Genomic DNA, 20383 nt, shown 5'->3' on the forward strand with positions numbered 1-20383 from the left:
TGAAAAATAATTATTTTAAAATTAAAAAATAAAAATATTGAAATATTTAATATGAGATATAATAGAATAATTTTAATAAAATATTAAAAATAAAATAATAATAATGCATAAATAAATAATTTAAATAATTATTGAAACAAATATAATAAAAAATAATCACACAAATTATTATCAATAAAAAAAAAAAAATGGATAAGATAAAAGTTTAAGTCATTATATTGAAAGTCTTTTCAGGTTTTCCAATTTTTTTTTTTAATTTGTCTTTTCCAGGTTTTTAAGGTTTTCCCAAATTAGTAAGAACCTTGAATCGTTATCGTTTTACTTCATTTTTGTAAAAATTTAATAGGCAAAATTTTATTTTTCTCAAATGAAAATAATAATTAAAAATCGTTATTCGAAGATAATTAAAAGCATAAAGGAAAAATATATATATAAAAAAATACATAGAATAATAATAAAAATGTAAAAAAATAATTAATAAACTATTACTTTACTGATGAAAAATTTTAAAATGTTTTAAAAAATAACGGATAGAAATATGCAAGTTTTTGCTATACCGTTACTGGAAAAATTTAATCCGTTACCTTTATTGATACTATTATCCTATAAATTGTAACATTTTCAGTAACGCATTTTTTTTTAACATTCTTTTTAAGGAAAAAGGACGGGATCGTTAAATGGAAACTCACTTAGAAATTTGGATCTTTTTTGCTTTTTTTTTTTGTTTTTTAAGATTATTCTTCAATTTCGTCTGGAATTATGTGCATATATTCGCCATTTGGTAAAATTCCTGCAATATGTAAAAAGTAGGCAATTTTTTTTTTTTTTTTGAAATTTATTTTAAAGAAAATAGTTAATAGTTCGATTCCAGGTCGTCTCTCAAATTAATAAAAATAGAACCAATAACATTATTAATATTCATTAAAAAAAAAAAAAATTATAAATAGATTGATACAAGTTTAATAAGCAATTAATTATAAAATTATAATATTGCTTTATTTTTTTTTAAAAAAAGAGAGAAGAAAATAAATTTAAAAATTCAGATGTTTTGACTTTATATTCAATATCTCCGTGTGCAATTTGCACTTTATAAATATCCGGATAGTGATAAATTAATTTTTGACACATAATTGACTTCTTCACCTTTGAATTGAACTTTATAGATTAAAAAAGTCTTGATAAAATAGACGGTATTAATTAATACTTAATTTTTCTAATTTCATCCATCAATTAAATTGCTATTTTATCGTGATAATTCATTTTTAATTTATTTTTCATTGAACACTTCTTTTATTTTGCAATAAATTAATCTCGAGATTGAATTTTTTTTTCTGTATTTTAATTATTAATTTTTAACAAAAATAAATTTTTTTTAAAGCGTATTTTATTTATTTTTATTTATCTAAATCTAAATTTATTTTTTGTATTTTTAGTTATTTTGCAAAAAAAAAAAGCTGAATAATTATTTCATAAGAAGAAAGTCACCTTGAGAATTAGGTTCGGGTAAATTTTCTCGTGGTACAAGATGCATCACTGATGTTTTTCCAAAAGGAAGCCCAAGTGCACCAAGCGTGACATTACTGTGCAAAAAACGCCCCTGGTATATTAGCCGCAAAATTTCTGCTTTGGCAACCGCCTCTTCCGCCCAATCTAAAATCATTTTTTCATTATTAGCACAAGTTTCCAAAAAAAAAAAATTTTTTCTAAAAACTGAAATTCAATTTTGTAAATTTAAAAAATATATATTTTAACTTGTTCAAAAAAACTGCCTTGTTGATTTTATTATAACAAAATGATTGTTCTGCAATTAAAATTTTTTCTATTCTGCTAAGAAGGCTTTACTATTAGGATCAGACAGAATTTACTCAAATATTTTCATTAGATCCAAAATATTCAATAAAAACTAATTTTTTATTTTACAGAATTACAAAAAAATGTTTAATCAAAGAAAAACTATCTCTAAACATAACCTAAAAAACACTTTGATAAGAGTTTATATTAATTTAAAAATGTATGATATGAAAACAGTGAACGACACCCTTTAATAAAATAAAAAATATAACTACTATTTAAGTAACATGAAATTTATTAATATTATCACAAATTTAATTATTCAGATTTAATGTACAAAAAAAGTTGCTTTTAAAATATAATTATTTAACAATTTCTTCATATTTAAAAAAATTTGTAAAAAAAGCAAATTTTTTGAGGTTAGTTTTCTAGAAAGTAAAATATTGAGGAAAATATAAACAAATAAAATTTTCTGTCAACTCTATCGGTTTCTAAATATTGTATATTAATTAATTTACTAGCAATTTTTAATTCAATATTATTATTTACTCTATTGACTAGTGTGAAAGGGAAAAGAAAAAAAAGAAAATACTCTCAAAAAAAAATAAATAAAATAATCTAAATGATTTAAAAACAATAACAAATTTTTCTTTTTCAATTTTGTAAATATTTATTTTTTGAAAATTTGCAATATTTGTTATATAACTTAATGAATTGTCATAATAATTCATCAGAAAATGCTTCGTTTTTGCTCATTTTTTAAAATGAACAGTGATAATTTGTCACAAATGACAATCACTGAAATAAAACCAGGGTTGGCTAGGATGCGTGTCTTAATAGTTTCTCAACGTAAGTTGACGTATGTATAGTTGCAAGCGACTTAAGGTATGTCCACAGTGCAAGAGTTCGATTCAATATCGAACGACCAAACGCATTCTATGAGAGCAAAAGAGATAACCTATACTGAATAACAAAGTAAAGGTACTTCTACAATAACCTGTTGTTTTGTACTTGCTTTACACTTTACAAATTAATTAGTAAACAATTAATTGAATATAAAATATTAAATTATATTAATTAGCAAATTATTATTTATTATCAGAAGAAAAAAAAGAGTTTTTAAATAAAACTTAACATGAAAATAAAGGAAAAAAGAAAGTAAATTCCTGAAAAAGTAATTTTTTTTAAATATTATATAATTCAAAAAAATAATTCCTAAATATATAGAAACTAGAAGTGTTATTTAAATTACTAAAAATGTGACACATAAATTCTATTATTTAGTTTATATCAAACAACTGTTGGAGACAATGTTTAAAAAATGTAAATGAGTTTTATGGGAATACAGTTGTTTGAAGAATAGTTTTGTCTTAAATTTACCTTCCGGCCAGTTTTCAAACACATGTTGCGCTATGTCCCCTGCAGAATCGCTTGGACTAAATAGGAACTCTTTTGTTTTCCCGCTGACAAGAATGAGGCGTAGATTCAGCTGAAACAAAATAAAAAAAACAATACCATCAAAAAATTTATTTCAAAAAATAATTTATTATTCTAGATATTTAATTTATTAATATAAAAATAAAATATTTTCTTTCCTAATCAAAAAATTTCTTTAAACCTAATACAAAAATGTATTTTTTAAAAATAGAATTGTATTTTTTTGCGATTAAAATTTTTTTTAAATTCTAAAAAAATTTAAAAAAAAAAAAATTTTAATATGCCTTTCGCTTTTAACTTTCGGATTCTAAATAAAAGGATGATTGACGATAATTTTTAGAACCAATTTTATCATTAAAAACGAAACTATACAAGTGTAGGAGGAGTTTCTCACGTAGTTTCTTGGAAATTCGTTGAAAAGACCTTATAATTTATTCAGTTTTTGGATATTTCAAAGGGAGGGCAAGCAATTTACTTGAAACCACTTCTCGTTTTTCTTTTTCTTCTTCTCCTTCTTTTTTAAACCCAAAATTATCACATATTTTTCTTCCAGCAATGTTTTTACCATTCGTTCAAAACATTATATATATCAATTTAGTTACTTCGGGCACTTATTTTTGCAAAAACACAAATTTCAAAATATTTGTAAAATTAAAGAAAAAGAAAAATAAATTCTAATTGACAATTTGATGTATAAAGTTGGAAAATTTTTATCAAAAAAAAGGAGAATTCAGAAAAAATAAGAAAGAAAAATTAATTGAAGTCCCTGCGCACCTTATTATTAAGGAAAAAGCAAACGTTAATTGTGTTCAATCTAGCAAAGAATTAAATCGCTGAACTGAAAGTAATTAGTAATTCCAATCTTCTCTTCAACTTTTTGAGTTGAAATACTCTAGGAACAAAAAAAAAAAACAAAAACAAAAAAACTAAAATGCAATAGCGAACCGAGAAAAGTGCAAAGTACTTAAAACTTTCTTAAATCTCAAAACTTTTATTTCCGGATCACAAATATATTGAACAGAAATCAATATCCCTTCACAGTATTAGGATTAAAAAATTTAAAAAAAATATTAATATTATGTACAAAAAATCCTCTCGAGCTGTTTTTGCTTCATGAACAAAATATTACGCACAGAGAGAAGGAGAAACGGAAATTATTTGAATTATTTTTAGATTCTTGATTAGTTAAAAAATAAATAAAAAGTCATGTTTTTTAAAGTTTTTTTTTTTTAAAAACGCCAATAACTCGGTAATATTTGGTTGTAAAAGGTACAAAAATATGTTAATTTAAGCTAAGCATATTTTAAAAGTTACAAATACATTTAAAAAAATTTTTGATTTTTGAAACGTTAATAACTCGATAAGTTTTTATCACAAAAGATTTGCAAATAGGTCAATCGATGCATTTTTATATGTATGTAAATAATTAAAAAATTAACAAAATAGTAAGAATTTTTGAAAAATATAAATAATTACCGACCTAGAAATCTACCTTACCCACTTATGCGGTAAAGAAAATTTTTTAAAAATGATAATATAAAATATTACCGACATAGAAATCTACCTTATCCACTGATGGTAAAACAGTTTTTTTTGAGAAATGAAAACATAAAAAATTACAGATACAGAAATGTACATTACCGACTGATAGTAAAACAGTATTAAAAAAGCTGATAAAATTTCAAAAAAAAATCTTTATCATCAGTCGATAAGATAGATTTCTGTGTCGGTATTTTTATATTTTTTTTATATTTCTTTAAAATAATTCTGAATCAATCTACTTTAGAATATTTCTGAATAGGTCAAAAAATTCAGATTTAAAAACTCCACAAATTCAAAAAAAAAAACTTATCTTACTTTTTTAATATTAAAAAATATTTTAAATAATTTTTTTTTAGTATAAATCACAATTTTTTTTGATTCATTGTGGAAAGGCAAAAGTCGTTTCTTAAACTTTGATGGCGTGTTGGAGAAAGCAATTAAACGAACGTTAATCGAGGGTGGTGGAGGGGGTAAGGGGGGGGTATTTGGGAGAGGAAAGAGGACATTTCAAAACGCAGATTCAATTTTCTCTGTAAAACGAGGCGGGTCTTGAGCATAATGAATAATTACTCTGTCGCGATGCAGCCGGAACATATATACTTCTTGTGGCTTGTGCGCGATATTCTCGCATAACAGCCAGAACTTTGTAAATCATTCTGTCGCGCGAATCGTCTCAGAATTTCATTAAAGCTTAATTATCGTAATTTTCTTTCTTTTTTTCACCTGCTGAGTTCCTATACAAATAGATTTCAAAAATATAAATAATTAAATATATGAAAAAGTCCCTCAAAGCATGAGAAACAAAAAAAAAGTTTAACAATATTTTACAGAATTGTCAAATTAATTTTTATTTTAAAATTTTATTCTCAATATATATGTGACCTGGACAGTTAAAAGGGACCTTTTGTCCGAAAAAATTAATTTTTTATTGATTGGTGATTCTGATAGAAAAAAGTTTTCTTTATCAGAAACACCAATCAATAAAAAATCGATTTTTTCGGACAAAAGGTCCCTTTTAACTGTCCAGATCACATATATACTTTATTGTTATTAGAAATTTTATAATCAAAAGAAAATTTTTAATTTTTCCTAAATCCATTTTTTACTTTTGTAATTTTTTTTTCATGAATTAAAATGTTTCTTAGATGAATGACTTTCCCTTTCGACAAGAGGGAGATTCAATTAATCGTCAGATAAAACATGAAACAAGAATGTTTTGAGTGGATTTCTTAATTAGGAGAATATAATTAATTAAATGAAGAATTAAGAAAAATTTTAATTACTTATGCATTCATTAAAAGATGAAAGGAATCTAATTTGCGACGCCACAAAAAAAAAGGTAAGGAGTCAGATTTTATTTTTTTACATTCTATCCCTCTCTCTCTTTCGGGATTTTTTTTTCTTTTTTTTTTAGTGGAAGAATAACAAACGACGCTTTCGTTGCAATGAGGTTTTAATGCACAAGGGACTTGGAGTTGAATGAGCGTAATGAAGAAGGCGGAAGTGGAAAGAGAAGCGCCGCAACGACGCGAAGAAGGGAAGATCCTGCAGACGTGGGGATTTCTTTCTTTTTGTTATTTCCATTTGAGAACATGCAGGAGAAGACATGGTAGGAGAACGAGTGCAAAGCAGAAGAGAGAGAGACGCATTCCCTTTAAGCAGGAAGAGAAGGATTGGAATTCTTCATTTCCCTTTACTTCTTTTGACTTTTTATGTTTTTAATTACGTCCAACCTTGCAGTCAGTATTGTATTCCACGACGAGTGACACTCGATTTTTTTTTCCTCCTTAAAATTGGATATTTTTGAAATTTTTTAAGAACACGAAATTATATTTTTTTTAAATTTAATAAATTTATTAATTATTATAATACTTTATCATAATATTATTATTATATATTCATTATCATTACTTATTTATTATTATTATTGGTTATTTATTATTAATAATGCATTTTTAAAAAAAGTGCGAAATACAATTTCAAATTTCGCGCCTCGAATCAATTCTGTTTTACCCACAGGTATAGAGGACTGACCAATGAGAATGATAGTGACAAAATGATTCAACTGCGCATCATTGACGCGCAACATCAGCTGATATGCTATGTGTGCATTTGTGTTTATATATCTTGTGGCAATATTTTGTCTCATTCATCTTAATCATCTGTATATTATTGTAAAAACAAATATTATACAAAGTTGGCCCTCCTTAGAAAAGGAGATAAACCTCTAGATAAAGTCTCATCGTTTATACCAATTTGTTTATTGAATACAAAACCTAGGAATACGGGCTTCAGATATCTGTCTTGGAAGTACATAAAAATAATAATTTTGTCTAATAAAATAAAATTAATTAAAAAAAATAATAATCTTTTAATAATATATAAAAATAAAAATTTAATAAAATATTTTTGAGCAAAGTAAAAAAAAAAAAAATTCCTATATATGTATATTGAAAAAAAATATTTGTCTTTTTTTATAATTACAATAAATTATTTAAAAATTCAATTATTATTGATTAAAGAGGCAAAATATAAAAGGGAAATTATTCGCAATAATACAATCTGGTAATTAAATGTAATTTTTTTTTTGGAATTAAAAGTTAAAAAATTTAATCGCGTCACTATAACGAAAAAAATGCAACTGTATAATTAGGAAACCTGTGCTTTTCGAACAATTTGACGTATTTCAATTTTGCATTCGTTTCCGTGACAATTAACGATTCAATTGCCAAATACTTGCTCATATTGTCAAAGAGAGTGGAGGCATTGCATCATTGTTAACGTCTATCATTCCATGAAACGTGTTTTTTTTTCTCAATTCACTAAATTTTAAAATTAGTCACTTTAAAATCGTCAGAAAAATTTTTTTTATTTTAATTTTTAAAATTACGAATAAAACTAAATGTAGAAAAATAGCTTTTTCATGTATTATTGTTATTATTATTATTATTGTTGTTTTTTATTTATTTATTAAACAAATTATTATTATTTTTATTATTATTAGTAGTATCAATATTATTATATATTTAGTTTAAAGAAAATAATTACGAGCAATGAATAAATCCCCCTTCCCTTCCCTTTTTAACTTCCGGAAGGCTTTTTTTCAAGTTTGAGGATTTTTCTTCCAATTACGATTGCACAGCGGAACTCTAATTGCTCGCGGAAGAGTTTTAATGACGCAATTCCGTCCAATCGGTAAAAGGGCTGCCTTTTATCTTTTAGTTTCTCATTTTAGTTATACCTAACTGAGCATAATTTTTTTTTTTGTTCAAGTCTTTTCTGGCCACTTGTACGCGAATTTAATAGGCCTTTGATAGGCCAGAAATTTTTTTTTTTTTTTAAATCTATTGTAACTCGAATCACGTTCGAAATGAATTTTCTCTTGGGCAATCGAATGAAGAGAAATGGAGAACGTACGTAAGATGAAATGTTATTTTGAAAAAAAAAAAAAAAAAAAAAAAACATTCACCCTCTGAGCTGATTATGATAATTTTGGTTTTATATATTTTTTTTATATTTAATTTATTATTATTCATTTATATACTATTTAGAATTCTTAATTTTTAATTATTCATTAATTAAATGAACATTCGTTGAATTGGAAAATAATAAAGATATATATATTTCATTTATGGTTATCGCATATTAAACAAAAATTAATAAATATTATCTAACGAGTGATATTATGATGAAATACAATTAGATTAGAATAAATTAGAAAGGCAACATTTGTTCTTGAATCAGTGTTACGTGCGGTGCAGTTCGCCTCGAGTATGAGGCGAAAATAGAATCCTAAATAATAATCAAGTCAATGTGAGAAATAAAGGCATCGAGAAGATGCCCTCTCCCTAATATAAAGAATTTCTCAAACTGTCTTTTGATTTTCTCCCGCCACAGTCAATAAACATTTTCACATCAAAGGCAAATTTTTTATGCACCAATAATTTTTTCCCCCTTGTCATTTAAAACAAAAGTCTAATTTTAATCAAATAAACTAATCAATTAGAATTATATTTTCAGGTTATTATTATTATTATTTATTTATAATTTATTGATAATTTATTAATATTATTTAATTATTATTAATTACTATCTTTAAAGAAAGGAAAAAAGAGCGTGTGGATGTACCTTAATTGAAGGTAAACTCCCATATGTGACAGATATGAAGTGACTCTCAGAAAACAGTCACATATGGAAGGTTTCTCGGTATTGTCTCTATTGAAACGGATGACATGAAGTAGAACGTCCGAAATGTGAAACAAATGTTTAGGGTGTGTTCACATGACAGCCTAAAAATAGAGATGTGTCACATTTCGAACGTTCTAGTAAATAATCAAACCCAGTGAAAATTTAGTTACATCTAGTAACTTTATACCTTATAATAAAGTTACATAAGTAATATAAATTTACTAGAAAGTAATTTAATTTTTAACAGATTTCATTCATTTTATCCTTCGGGTCAAATCACAAGGAGTCAAAAAGCATCAAATTTTGTAACTAGATAAGTATGAAAGAGATAGAGATCTGTCCTTCTCGCACTCATAGTTACAAAATTTGCTACTTTAAGGTCAATACACAATGGATTTGCAAACAAGTTGCATGAGATAGAAAAAGACAGAGATATGTTTATGTCCTTTTCTATCTCATACATCTCGTTCGTAAAGCTATTGTACGTTGGCCTTTATGGCTTCCTGTGACTTTATCCTTATGTTACGTTAACAAAAAAAAGCCCATTGTGAACAAAGCCTCAGGGTTGGTGAATGACGCGCCATTTTTGGGTTATGTCGTAAACCTTAAGCCCCAATTCATAGTAGAATTGTTATCTCAACGAAACATGAGATAGAAAAGGACAGTTATATATTTGTGTCTCTATTTTGTCAATATAAATTGCTAAACTAGCGCCTATTGTATCTGAATTTGAACTAACTTGTAAAATCGGACAAAAAGCATTAATTCTAAAGAATTCACTTTAAAAAAAAAAATTTTTCCAAAAAGCAAATTACAATAACATAACTTTAAAGTGAACAATTGTTATTTTCCCTGTTTCTCTCATTTTCACCCTTCCCTTGTATATATGTATCTGCGTTTACCTTGACTTAGGAAATGTGGTTCATAAATAGGGTAACGATAGAATCGGAAAACGGGGTCATTGGGGCATGGGATATATGTGTTGCGCGGTATCTAGAAGCGCATCCCGCAACGTCCTCCATATATTTTACGCATATGAACACACGTTCCTTGGTTAAGTGCACGTGGCAAATGTAAACAAATTCATTACTTCACAGCTTATATTGCCTTGGGGGGTGGAGGAAATTTTTTTTTTTTTTTTTTTTATTAATATCCAAGAAGCCACACACGTTTTTATTGTCTATTATTAAAAAAAAAGTGTATACTGGAGGAATATTGAAAATTTTTTTTTTTTAATTAATTTTCTCAATTATAATTATTCTAATTTGTGAATATAGTCTTTCATATTTTTTCTTTCAAAACCAAAGGATTTTTTCTTTCAATTTTCTAATGTTTGTTGAATTCCCAGGAAAACCGTAAACGACTTTACCGACATAGACACGACATCTGTTAGATCCCCTTGGAACTATTTGTTACAACTTTCAAGATACTTACACCCAAGTGCATTAATGTTAACTTTCCAGTTTATACATACATATACCTATAGTTAGAAAACTTGGAAAATTTACATATAATTTTACTATAGTTCATGTATGCCATAAACTAGGAAACTTATAATAGAAATACTCCAACTTTTTGAATTGTAACTAAACCGAAAACGAATATTAATACATTTGTGTCTTCTTCTTCTTATTTTTTTTTTTAAAGTCGAATAAAACAGTAATAACGCCGTAATTGTTGATGTAAAAAAAATCCAATTTTCCCTTCGTAAATTGTACAATATTTGTTAAAATTAAAAAAAAAATTAAGAATCGTTAAAAAGGGCGCTATTACAAATTCGACACAGGCGTTATTTTTGCTAATGCCGTTACTGATCAATGAGTGGAAAAAATATATTACATATAGAATGCACTTGGAAAATTCAAAAATTCCTCTATTTATAAAATAGAACTATTTTATATATGCATTCCTCTTATTCGCAAAGGTCAAACTTTTCTAAATTAATCGTGAAGGACAATTTTATTATTAATTTAATATTATCTCATTTCAAATATACTCTATATCTGTAATAAAAAAAAATTGTATCAAAAAATAATTTTTTTTTTTACGATTATGCAATCATAAAAAAATATTACGATTATTGATATACACACAAAATAATTTTAAAATAAAAAAGAAAACCAATAAAATTTGATACAATATAAAATAAATTTTTTGAAAAAAATTGGCATTCAGCCAAGAATGCAAAACATATTTTATAAACACAGAGAAAAAGAAAATATTAAACACATTTTATAGGTATCAAAAGATTTAAATTTTCAGGAAAATTTTTCTCTTTAAAAAATAAAAATTAAAAAAAAAAAAAATATTAAAAAAATAATTTTTTTTATTAATAAAAAAATTTTTCAACTTCTGTTTCTGGTAAATTGTGAACAATAAATAGAAAAATTAAAAATAACTGCAAAATTTTATAGTTTGCCCTTCATTTTTTTTTTCCTTAATAATTTTCTTTTTTGCACTTGGCAACGATTACAGAAATATATATACAGCACTGAGTTCTTTTAAATATTTTCAAGATGGGTCAACGAGATACTGAGAATTATTCAGATGAAAACCAAGTCAGCATTCACATTGGGTGAGTAGCCAGAGCAGGTCGCAGGTATATAGATAAAAAAAAAAAAAAAAGTTCGCCTCGTCTATTTTTTATTCAAGCAGATGACCGGAATCCATATTAAAAAAATAAAAAAAAAATATACATATATATATATATATATATCATTGCTGACCCAGAAAGTTTAAAATATTGTCGCAAATATTAAAGAGAATAAAAATAATAAAAATCACAAAAATATTTTATTCTCATATAAATATATTTGTTTGAAGCCTCATAATAATTATTAATAAAAGAATATCAAAAAAATAATTTTTTTTCCTTTTCTCAGTTTTGAATAATTTATAAAAATTGTAAGAAAAAAAAAATGATGCAAATCCTCTAATTGACTGATATTTAAATACAGTTCACTGATCTGCTATTGTATATTGTTTCTTGATTTGTTCCATCGCATCGTTTTGTTTTATTCGCGTCTATTGTTCTATAATTAGCAACTAACGTTTTCTGATTGGTCGTAATCGCTTTCTGATTGGTTGCAATCAGGGACGGCTTTTGAAAAAAAGGCGCCCGGGTCAATTATGCGATCTTTCGAGATTAAAATTTTTTTTTTTTAAATTTTTTTCAAGGATAATGAATAGCGTGTCACGAATAATTAACAAATAATAATAATATTTTTATGAAATTTATAAATTATGCGATGCAAAAAAAATTATTTTGCAACCTATTTAATTTCCTTCATTTTACAAAATTTTAACAATCATTAAATTAGGTAATATGAAAAGGTTAGGGAAAAAGTTTTTTTTTAGGTTATGTTCTTGCTCGGGGGGTGACTAATCAACCCTAGAGCCGCCCCTGGTTGCTATCGTCCTCTAATTTCCCATTGCAATTCACCTCATTGGTTGCAACCGTTAGAACAGAATATGCCTAAGCAGAATAAAATCTCTCTAATCGTAAATCTTAAGCTTTTACATGAGAGAGAAAAGGACAAAAGATATTACTATCCTTTACTCTCTCATGTAAAAGCTTAAGATTTACGTTTAGAGATTTTATTCTGCGTAGGCAACATGAAAGAAAAGCAAAAACCTATCGACAAAAAATTAATCGATATTTAACAGGACCGTACGTAGACGAGGGGGGGGGAGGAGAATTTAATCTACGTACGCCCCTGAATATTTTAGAAAATCAATTTCCTTCAATTTTTTTAAATACACTAAATTACGAGATTAAAAATAAAAAATGATAAATAAAATTTAAAAAAAAAAAAACATTCTTTACATTGGAATTTACTGCGCGCACGCGGGGATTAAAGCAAGCCGACGAGAAAAAGACAGGAGACAGTCTTTAAAGTAAACATTGCTTCTCATGTTTGTAAACAAAGCTCCATAATAAGGAGCGCGGGACACAAGCTTTTATTTAAAGAGAAGAAACGTGGGGAGGGGGGGGGAAGAAAAAAATAAAAGAATATTTTTTCTGGAACGTTGAATCAGTGCGTTTTTCTTTCTTTTTCTGGTTGCGCGAGGAAGAAGGAAAGAAGGAGATACGTAGAGAGAGAGAGAGAGAGAGAGAGGGGGGGGTAAGGTAGAAAAAAGGGGGAGGTAGATGCGGTTCGGTTCGGACATGCGAGTACAAAGGCAAAAGAGCGAAATAGATTCGAGATTCGTGGCGGCATCATCCACCATGGCCAGTGTGTAGGGTGATCAACATTCACGCTGGACCAACAATGCAGCATCCCATTGGATATCCTGCATAGTATACGCGGCGCAAAGCAGAGCCTTGGAAGCGAGCACTAACCTCTCTCTCTCTCTCTCTTTCTCTCTCTCGGTTGGGTCCCATTCTTTCCCAGCTTCTATGCTTCCTTTTCCAACCTTTCCCCCCCCCCCATCCCTCCCACGGCGTCTCGCTTCCCATCTTCTTCTACAAGTCGTTCTCTTCCATCAACAACCCCCTCTATAACTATCTCTCTTTTTTTTCTCTCTCTTTTTTTCCAACATAGAATCACACCGTTCCTTCTTCATCCGAATGCCAGGACCGCATCTATTCATCCTGACTTTTATCTTACCACGTCGTGTTCAATTTTTATTTTCTATTGTCATTAAAATTTTTTTTTTTTTTTTGAAGATTTAGAAATACCGCACCCTGTTTTAGTAAAAATTTAGTAACTTTATAGTAAAAATTAAAAGTTACTATAAAGTTACTAAGGTCTATGTCATATGCAGCAAATTAGCAGAATAGATTTTAACCAATCAAAGGATTAGTTCTAGTAAAAAATTTAGTGATTTTATTGTTAAAATAAAAATTTACTATAAAATTATTAATTTTTTTTTATTATTTATTCAAAATAGTTATGAATTAACAAAAGTTGATGGAAAAATTGTAAAAAGAAGAAAATAATATTGAAAAGTAAATAAATTATGTAATATTGGAGATTTATTGTAAAAGTACCATTATAGTTGCGATGAGTGGTTGGTTTCCATTGTCCCCATTTGGCAAAATCCCTACTCGCCATTTTTGTCATAATTCTCGTCAACTACCGCACCCTGCTCTAGTTAAAATTTAATAACTTTATAGTAACTTTTAATTTTAACAATAAAGTCACTAAATTTTTACTTGAGCAGGGTGCGATAGTTGACAAGAATTATGACAAATAGCGAGTGTGGAGTTTGTCGAGTGGGGACAATGGAAACCAACCATGAGTGTGCCTTAGGGCCAATGCACAAATAGCTTCGGGAACGTGAAGCATGAGATAGAAAAGGATACCTATATTCTGTCCTTTTCTAACTCATGCTTCACGTTCGCGTTGCTATTGTGCACTGGCCCTAAGGCACCCTTGTGGTTGGTTTCCATTGTTCCCACTCGTTATTTGTCATAATTCTCTTCAACTACCGTACCCTGCTCTAGTGATAATTTAGTGATTTTATTGTTAAAATAAAAATTTACTATGTTACTAAATTTTCACTAGAGCAGGATGCGGTAGTTGACGAGAATTATGACAAATGGTGAATGGGGTCAATGTCAGCCAACCAAAAGTCAAAGAAATGTCATAACCTCACTTTTTGTTTATTGAACATTGTGTTAAGGCCTGAGCAGAATAAAAACGTAACCGTAATCGTAATCATAAACGCAACCGGGGGAATGAGTTAGAGAAGGATAGACGTATTGTTTGTCCTTTTCTAACTCATTATTCCGTTTAAGTTAGCGGTTATAATTCCGGCTATGTTTCTATTCTACGTTGACTTTTAATGTGTTTAGATAAAATTAATTTTAAAAATTACAATACCAATGAGTAATTCATTACAATCAACTGACTACCTATATAACGACAGATTAGATATTTATCAAAATAATGACTAAATAAAATTAGAAAATTAATAAATTCACAGTTGTATCAAGTATAAAAATTTCCATACAAATGTTTTTCGAATATTAAGAGGCCTTTCATCGCGTTTTATTTTTTAAAAACAATTAAAGAATTGGCGTAAAAAATTCCAAAATAAAATAACATTAAATAAGATTATTGGCAAATTGAAAAATTGAGGTTATGTTTACATTTAACTGACAAAATGTATATAACGAAATTTGTGGAGATTTTAAAAAATCTTTTTTTTTTTTTAATGCTGATAATTTGAATTTGCAATCTGACTGTATTGAGAGATTGAAAATATTGATAGTATTGATTACAATAAAGATAGTATTCATATATGAAATTCGTTCGTGATAAAATCGCATCCGGAAAAAAATTAATTTGTCTCAGAGGTAAAGAAATATTTTTTTTTTTTTTTTGAAACAAATAAATATATTTCTTTGCTTTAAATAAAATGAAAAATCTTATGAATTTAAAAAAAAAATTTTGTTTGAAAAAATTATATTTATTTGTTTTACAAAAATATTTATTTCAATCAAATAAATATTTATTTGTTTCAAAAAAATATATCTATAGTTATTTAGCATTGAGACAAATTTTTATTTAATTCAAATACTTGAAATTAAAAAAAAAATTTCTAACTAAAAAACAAATATAATGCAAAAAAAGAGTATGAAAAAAATTATTTTTTTTTTTATTTTCTCGCCTAGTTTAAAAATAAAAGGATTTTAAATATTATCTTTAGGCTCTTTCACTCACTTACATCAGCTCTCTTATTATTTTGTTAGCCTTTTTACGTCATTCTTCTTATTTTTTCTTTCCTCGTTTCTTCCATATATATACTAACTCTCTCTTTCTCTCTTCATTTTTCCTTTTCTCCTGAGTCTTCATTTCAGCTGCTCTTTTTCTTTTCTTATCCCGCAAAAGCCAAAACTCTCTTTACATCTAACCATGTGCTCCCCCCCCCCCTTTCTCTCCCTCTCTTATTCTTAAAGTACCAACAGAAGTTCTTTTCCCTTAATACACACGCAGTGCAACAGAGCGGAACATAATATTAGTTTTATTTTTTTTCTTTCAAACAGAAAAAAAAAAATTTTAATTTTCTTCAGTTAAAATTTTTTAATTTTCTTTAGTTAGATTTTTTTTTTTTAGTTAAAAATTAGAATTTTTAAATTTTATTAACAAATTGTCTAATTAAAATTATTTTTTTATTTATTGAATATTTATTTATTTTTCATATTTATAAAAAGTTTAATTGCACAATTATTAACAAAAATATTTTCATTGTAAAAAAAATTAATGATTTTCAAAAATAATATTTATAATAATTATTATAATAAAAATTATAATAATTAATAGTAATAATAATAATATAACAATGATAAAAAGAAAATTTTTTTCTTAGTCTAATGCAAATAGGAAAAAATTTTTAAAAATTAACTTAAAAATAAAATAATTTTCTAATTGTCAATTTTTCAAATTATACAAATTACTATAGAAGAAGGTTTTTTTTTTAAGAGGGATGAAAGTGAGAAAAAAAGATAGAGATATATTAATTGAAAAGTAAATTTTATATATGTCTGCATGTTAAAAGTGGTTATTCAAAGTGCTTTTAAATGGAACCTTTTCTGTTAATGAAACCAAAGAAAATAAAGTCATTTAGAGCAATTAGGGTTTGTTAAATTAAAGGAAAAAAAAAGTTATTTTATCACTTCAATTTAATTGTTTTAGTGATCCCATTAATATCGTCAATTAAGTCACACTTTGAAATGAGTTTATAAATTGAAAATAATGGAAAATCAATTCTATATATATTTCTTTGCTTTAATTTTTTTCTTTTAGCAAAATACTAAAAAGGCTTTTAATTTGTAAATAAATTTTTCTTTATATTTTTTACACTAAAAAAAAAAAAAAATTATTTGATTGGTTACTTGACTATAATCAAATAAATATTTATTTGTATCAAATAATTTTTATATTATGAATCAAATAAATTCTATATTTAAACCAAATATTTCTTTATTTAAAACAAATAAAATTTAATTGACTCCAATAAAAATTGATTCAAAGAAATATTTATTTGCTAATAGTCAAATAAACAATTATTTGAATCAAATAAATTATATTTTTCAGTGTAGTTTGCTGTGGCAGCGAATTTTTTTTATCTTTAACATCTCTAGCGAAACATTTTAGTTGCTACAGCAAATTTTTCTGGCAAAAAAATAAAATAATAATAATTAATACTTGTGGTAAACACCGGTTTTTATTCATTTTCAGGGCCGTATATAGTGCAGGGGCAATTACTCTGGGCGCCAAAATTTTTAATTAAAAAAAAAAAAAGTCTTTCACGAATTTTTACCAACAAAAAATACATAGAAATAAAAAAAAGAACAATCAATTTTGTTCTATATATATATAATCATTTTTATATCACATTCGTAACGAACAATGAGAAGAGAAAGACTACTGATGCATCGCATTTTTTTATAGTCTTATAAATGTTTTTTTTTATTATTATAACTATTAATTTTTTTTTTTTATTTAAAAATGTATGTGAGTGTTAAAAGCGAATGCACAATATTTTATATTTCATTTTCAAAAAACGAACTCATACTAATTATTTTATATATATATGTATCATATACCCAGAGGTATTTATAAAGAATAAAGTCAAAAAAAAAAAAAATTTAAAAGGACGCGCTCAACACCTGTCGCCTACTGACAAAAAGATTTGGGTGGGACGACTTCTTATATACAAAGAAAAAGAGACCTGAAAAGGACAAGCACCAACCAGTCTCGACATGTTTTGTAATTTGTTCATCGAGCTACACATATTATGTATAGTGTATATTGTATATATATATATATATATATATATGTATTGCATAATTTTAACTTCCCCAAACGAAAAATTTCTATAGATCCACAAATGGCGGACAAACACTTAATAATAATAATAATAATAATAATAACAATAATAATGGTGGTCACTTGCAAGACTTATTAAAGGTCACATGGCAATTTATATGTATGAAAAGTATTAATACCATATGCACTCTCACTCTCTCCAAATGTTACCAAATTATATTTTTTGTTAAAGAATTTTTTAAGTAGGTAAAATATATTTTTTTAAAATTTTTTTATTGATATTAATAATAATAATTATTATTATATTATATTATATTAATTATAAAAATTAAAAATAATAGAGAGAAAAGTGTTTCTAAAATTAATTAAAATTTTACTGGAAAAAAATAATTGCTAAAAATTCTTAAAATTTTGCCTCTCAAGTATAAAATTAAGGAATATATGCTTGAACGAAGCGAAAATACTTTGAAATAACGAGAATTCTTCTCGTACAGTACAAAATAAATTAATAGATTCCTTCACGAATTTAAAACTATGCCAATGAAAATTTAATTTGTTTTAAAAAATTGACATATATATATATATATATATATGAGGAAAAGGGTCAAAAAGTGAAAAATATTTATTGATTTTCAATTTTAATGGCGTTGACCTCTAACGCATAAGAATATATAGAGTATATATGTTTGTTGCGACTAATTTTCAACTTCAACGAAGTTTCTTGCGCCCACAATTACTTCAATTGCATGGTGACCCCATGGGTTAAATACCAATATTTCGTTATATATTCAGAACTCTCCCTCGACTATTAGACAATTAAAAAAAAAAAAAAAAAATCCCCATATAAAAGCCGTTATTAATTAATAAAAATATAATTTTTATTTCATTTATTTATAATTTTTTTTTCTATATTTTAATTGAAACATTAGGAATAATTTATTTTTAAAAAAAATTAAAAATTCAATGTACCAGGGACGTCTATAGGATGGGGGACGTTCGTCCCGGGTGCTAAAGTTAATAATAATAATAATAATAATGATAAACTAAAAAAAATTGTTCTTCCATATTGAATTCGCCATTTTGAATTTTGAAAAACTGACTTTAAATTCGTAATCAGCGACTTTGAAAACCCCTAAGTAACCAGTTTCATGTAAATCCGATCAATTTTTAAAAATTACGTCCGCCATATTGGATACGTCATTTTGAATTTTGAAAATCTGACATTAAATTCGTAATAATCGACCTTGAAAATCCCTGAGTAATCAGTTTCAAGTGAATTTGATCAATTTTTGATAAAAAGGTCCGACATATTGGAACCGTCATTTTGAATTTTGAAAAATTGACATCAAATTCGTAATCAGCGATCTCAAAAACCTCCCAGTCATCAGTTTCAAGCGAATGCGATCAATTTTGAAAAATTATTCCACCATAATCTATCGGCCATTTTGAATTTTAAAAAACTGATATCAAATTCGTAATCAGCGACCCCAAAAACCTCCGAGTAACAAGTTTCAAGTGAATCTGATCAATTTTAGAAAAAATAATCCGCCATATTGGATCAGCCATTTTGAATTTTGAAAAACTGACTTTAAATTCGTAATCAGCGATCTCAAAAACCCCACAGTCACCAGTTTCAAGCAAATTTGATCAATTTTGAAAAATTATTCCACCATAATGTATCGGCCATTTTGAATTTTGAAAAACTGATATCAGATTCGTAATCAGCGACCCTTAAAAACCTCCGAGTAACAAGTTTCAAGTGAATTTGATCAATTTTTGAAAAACTAATCCGCCATATTGGATCAGCCATTTTGAATTTTGAAAAACTGACTTTAAATTCGTAATTAGCGACTTTAAAAACCCCTAAGTAACCAGTTTCATGTAAATCCGATCAATTTTTAAAAATTACGTCCGCCATATTGGATACGTCATTTTGAATTTTGAAAATCTGACATTAAATTCGTAATAATCGACCTTGAAAATCCCCGAGTAATCAGTTTCAAGTGAATTTGATCAATCTTTGATAAAAAGGTCCTGCATATTGGAACCGCCATTTTGAATTTTGAAAAACTGATATCAGATTCGTAATAATCTAAAATTACATATAAGAGTTCTTACACAACGTTTATATATTTGAGTATCTAAAATATTAAAATAAGAGAGGGGAGTCTTCATATTATTAAAAGTTACTAGAAATGTTACTAGATTAAATATATGTAGTATCAAATAGAAAATACTCTATATTATATAAATTAGAATGATTGGTTTTCATTGTCCCCATTTGCCAAAGTTCCCTCTCGCCATTTGTCATAATTCTCGTCAACTACCGCACCATGCTATAGTAAAAATTTAGTAACTTTATAGTAACTTTTAATTTTAACAATAAAGTCACTAAAATTTTACTTGAGCAGGGTACGGTAGTTGACGAGAATTATATGACAAATGGCGAGTAGGGATTTTGCCAAATGGGGACAATGGAAACCAACCACTCATCGCAACTATAATGGTACTTTTACAATAAACTTCAAATATTACAAAATTTAATCACTTCAATATTATTTACTGTTTTTTTTTTTTTTTTACAATTTTACCATCAACTTTTGTAAATTGATAACTATTTTGAATAAATAATAAAAAATAAATAA

The 20383-nt window shown here is 26.4% G+C and overlaps 1 protein-coding gene across 1 annotated transcript in view; it reads right to left on the minus strand.

The window, feature by feature from the left end:
- Window positions 1-20383, minus strand: part of LOC127286827 (ubiquitin-like protein 3) — a 95111-nt gene that overhangs the window by 7299 nt on the left and 67429 nt on the right. The window contains exons 2-3 of the mRNA XM_051313431.1: window positions 3172-3280; window positions 1486-1650 (exon numbers count right to left, since the gene is read on the minus strand). Coding sequence (XP_051169388.1) covers window positions 1486-1650; window positions 3172-3280 — 274 coding nt within the window. The remainder of the gene's footprint in view (window positions 1-1485; window positions 1651-3171; window positions 3281-20383) is intronic.

The sequence above is a fragment of the Leptopilina boulardi genome, unplaced genomic scaffold (genome assembly GCF_019393585.1).
Source record: "Leptopilina boulardi isolate dan_hultmark-lab unplaced genomic scaffold, ZJU_Lbou_2.1 LbouV2_362, whole genome shotgun sequence".
Classification (NCBI taxonomy): domain Eukaryota; kingdom Metazoa; phylum Arthropoda; class Insecta; order Hymenoptera; family Figitidae; genus Leptopilina; species Leptopilina boulardi.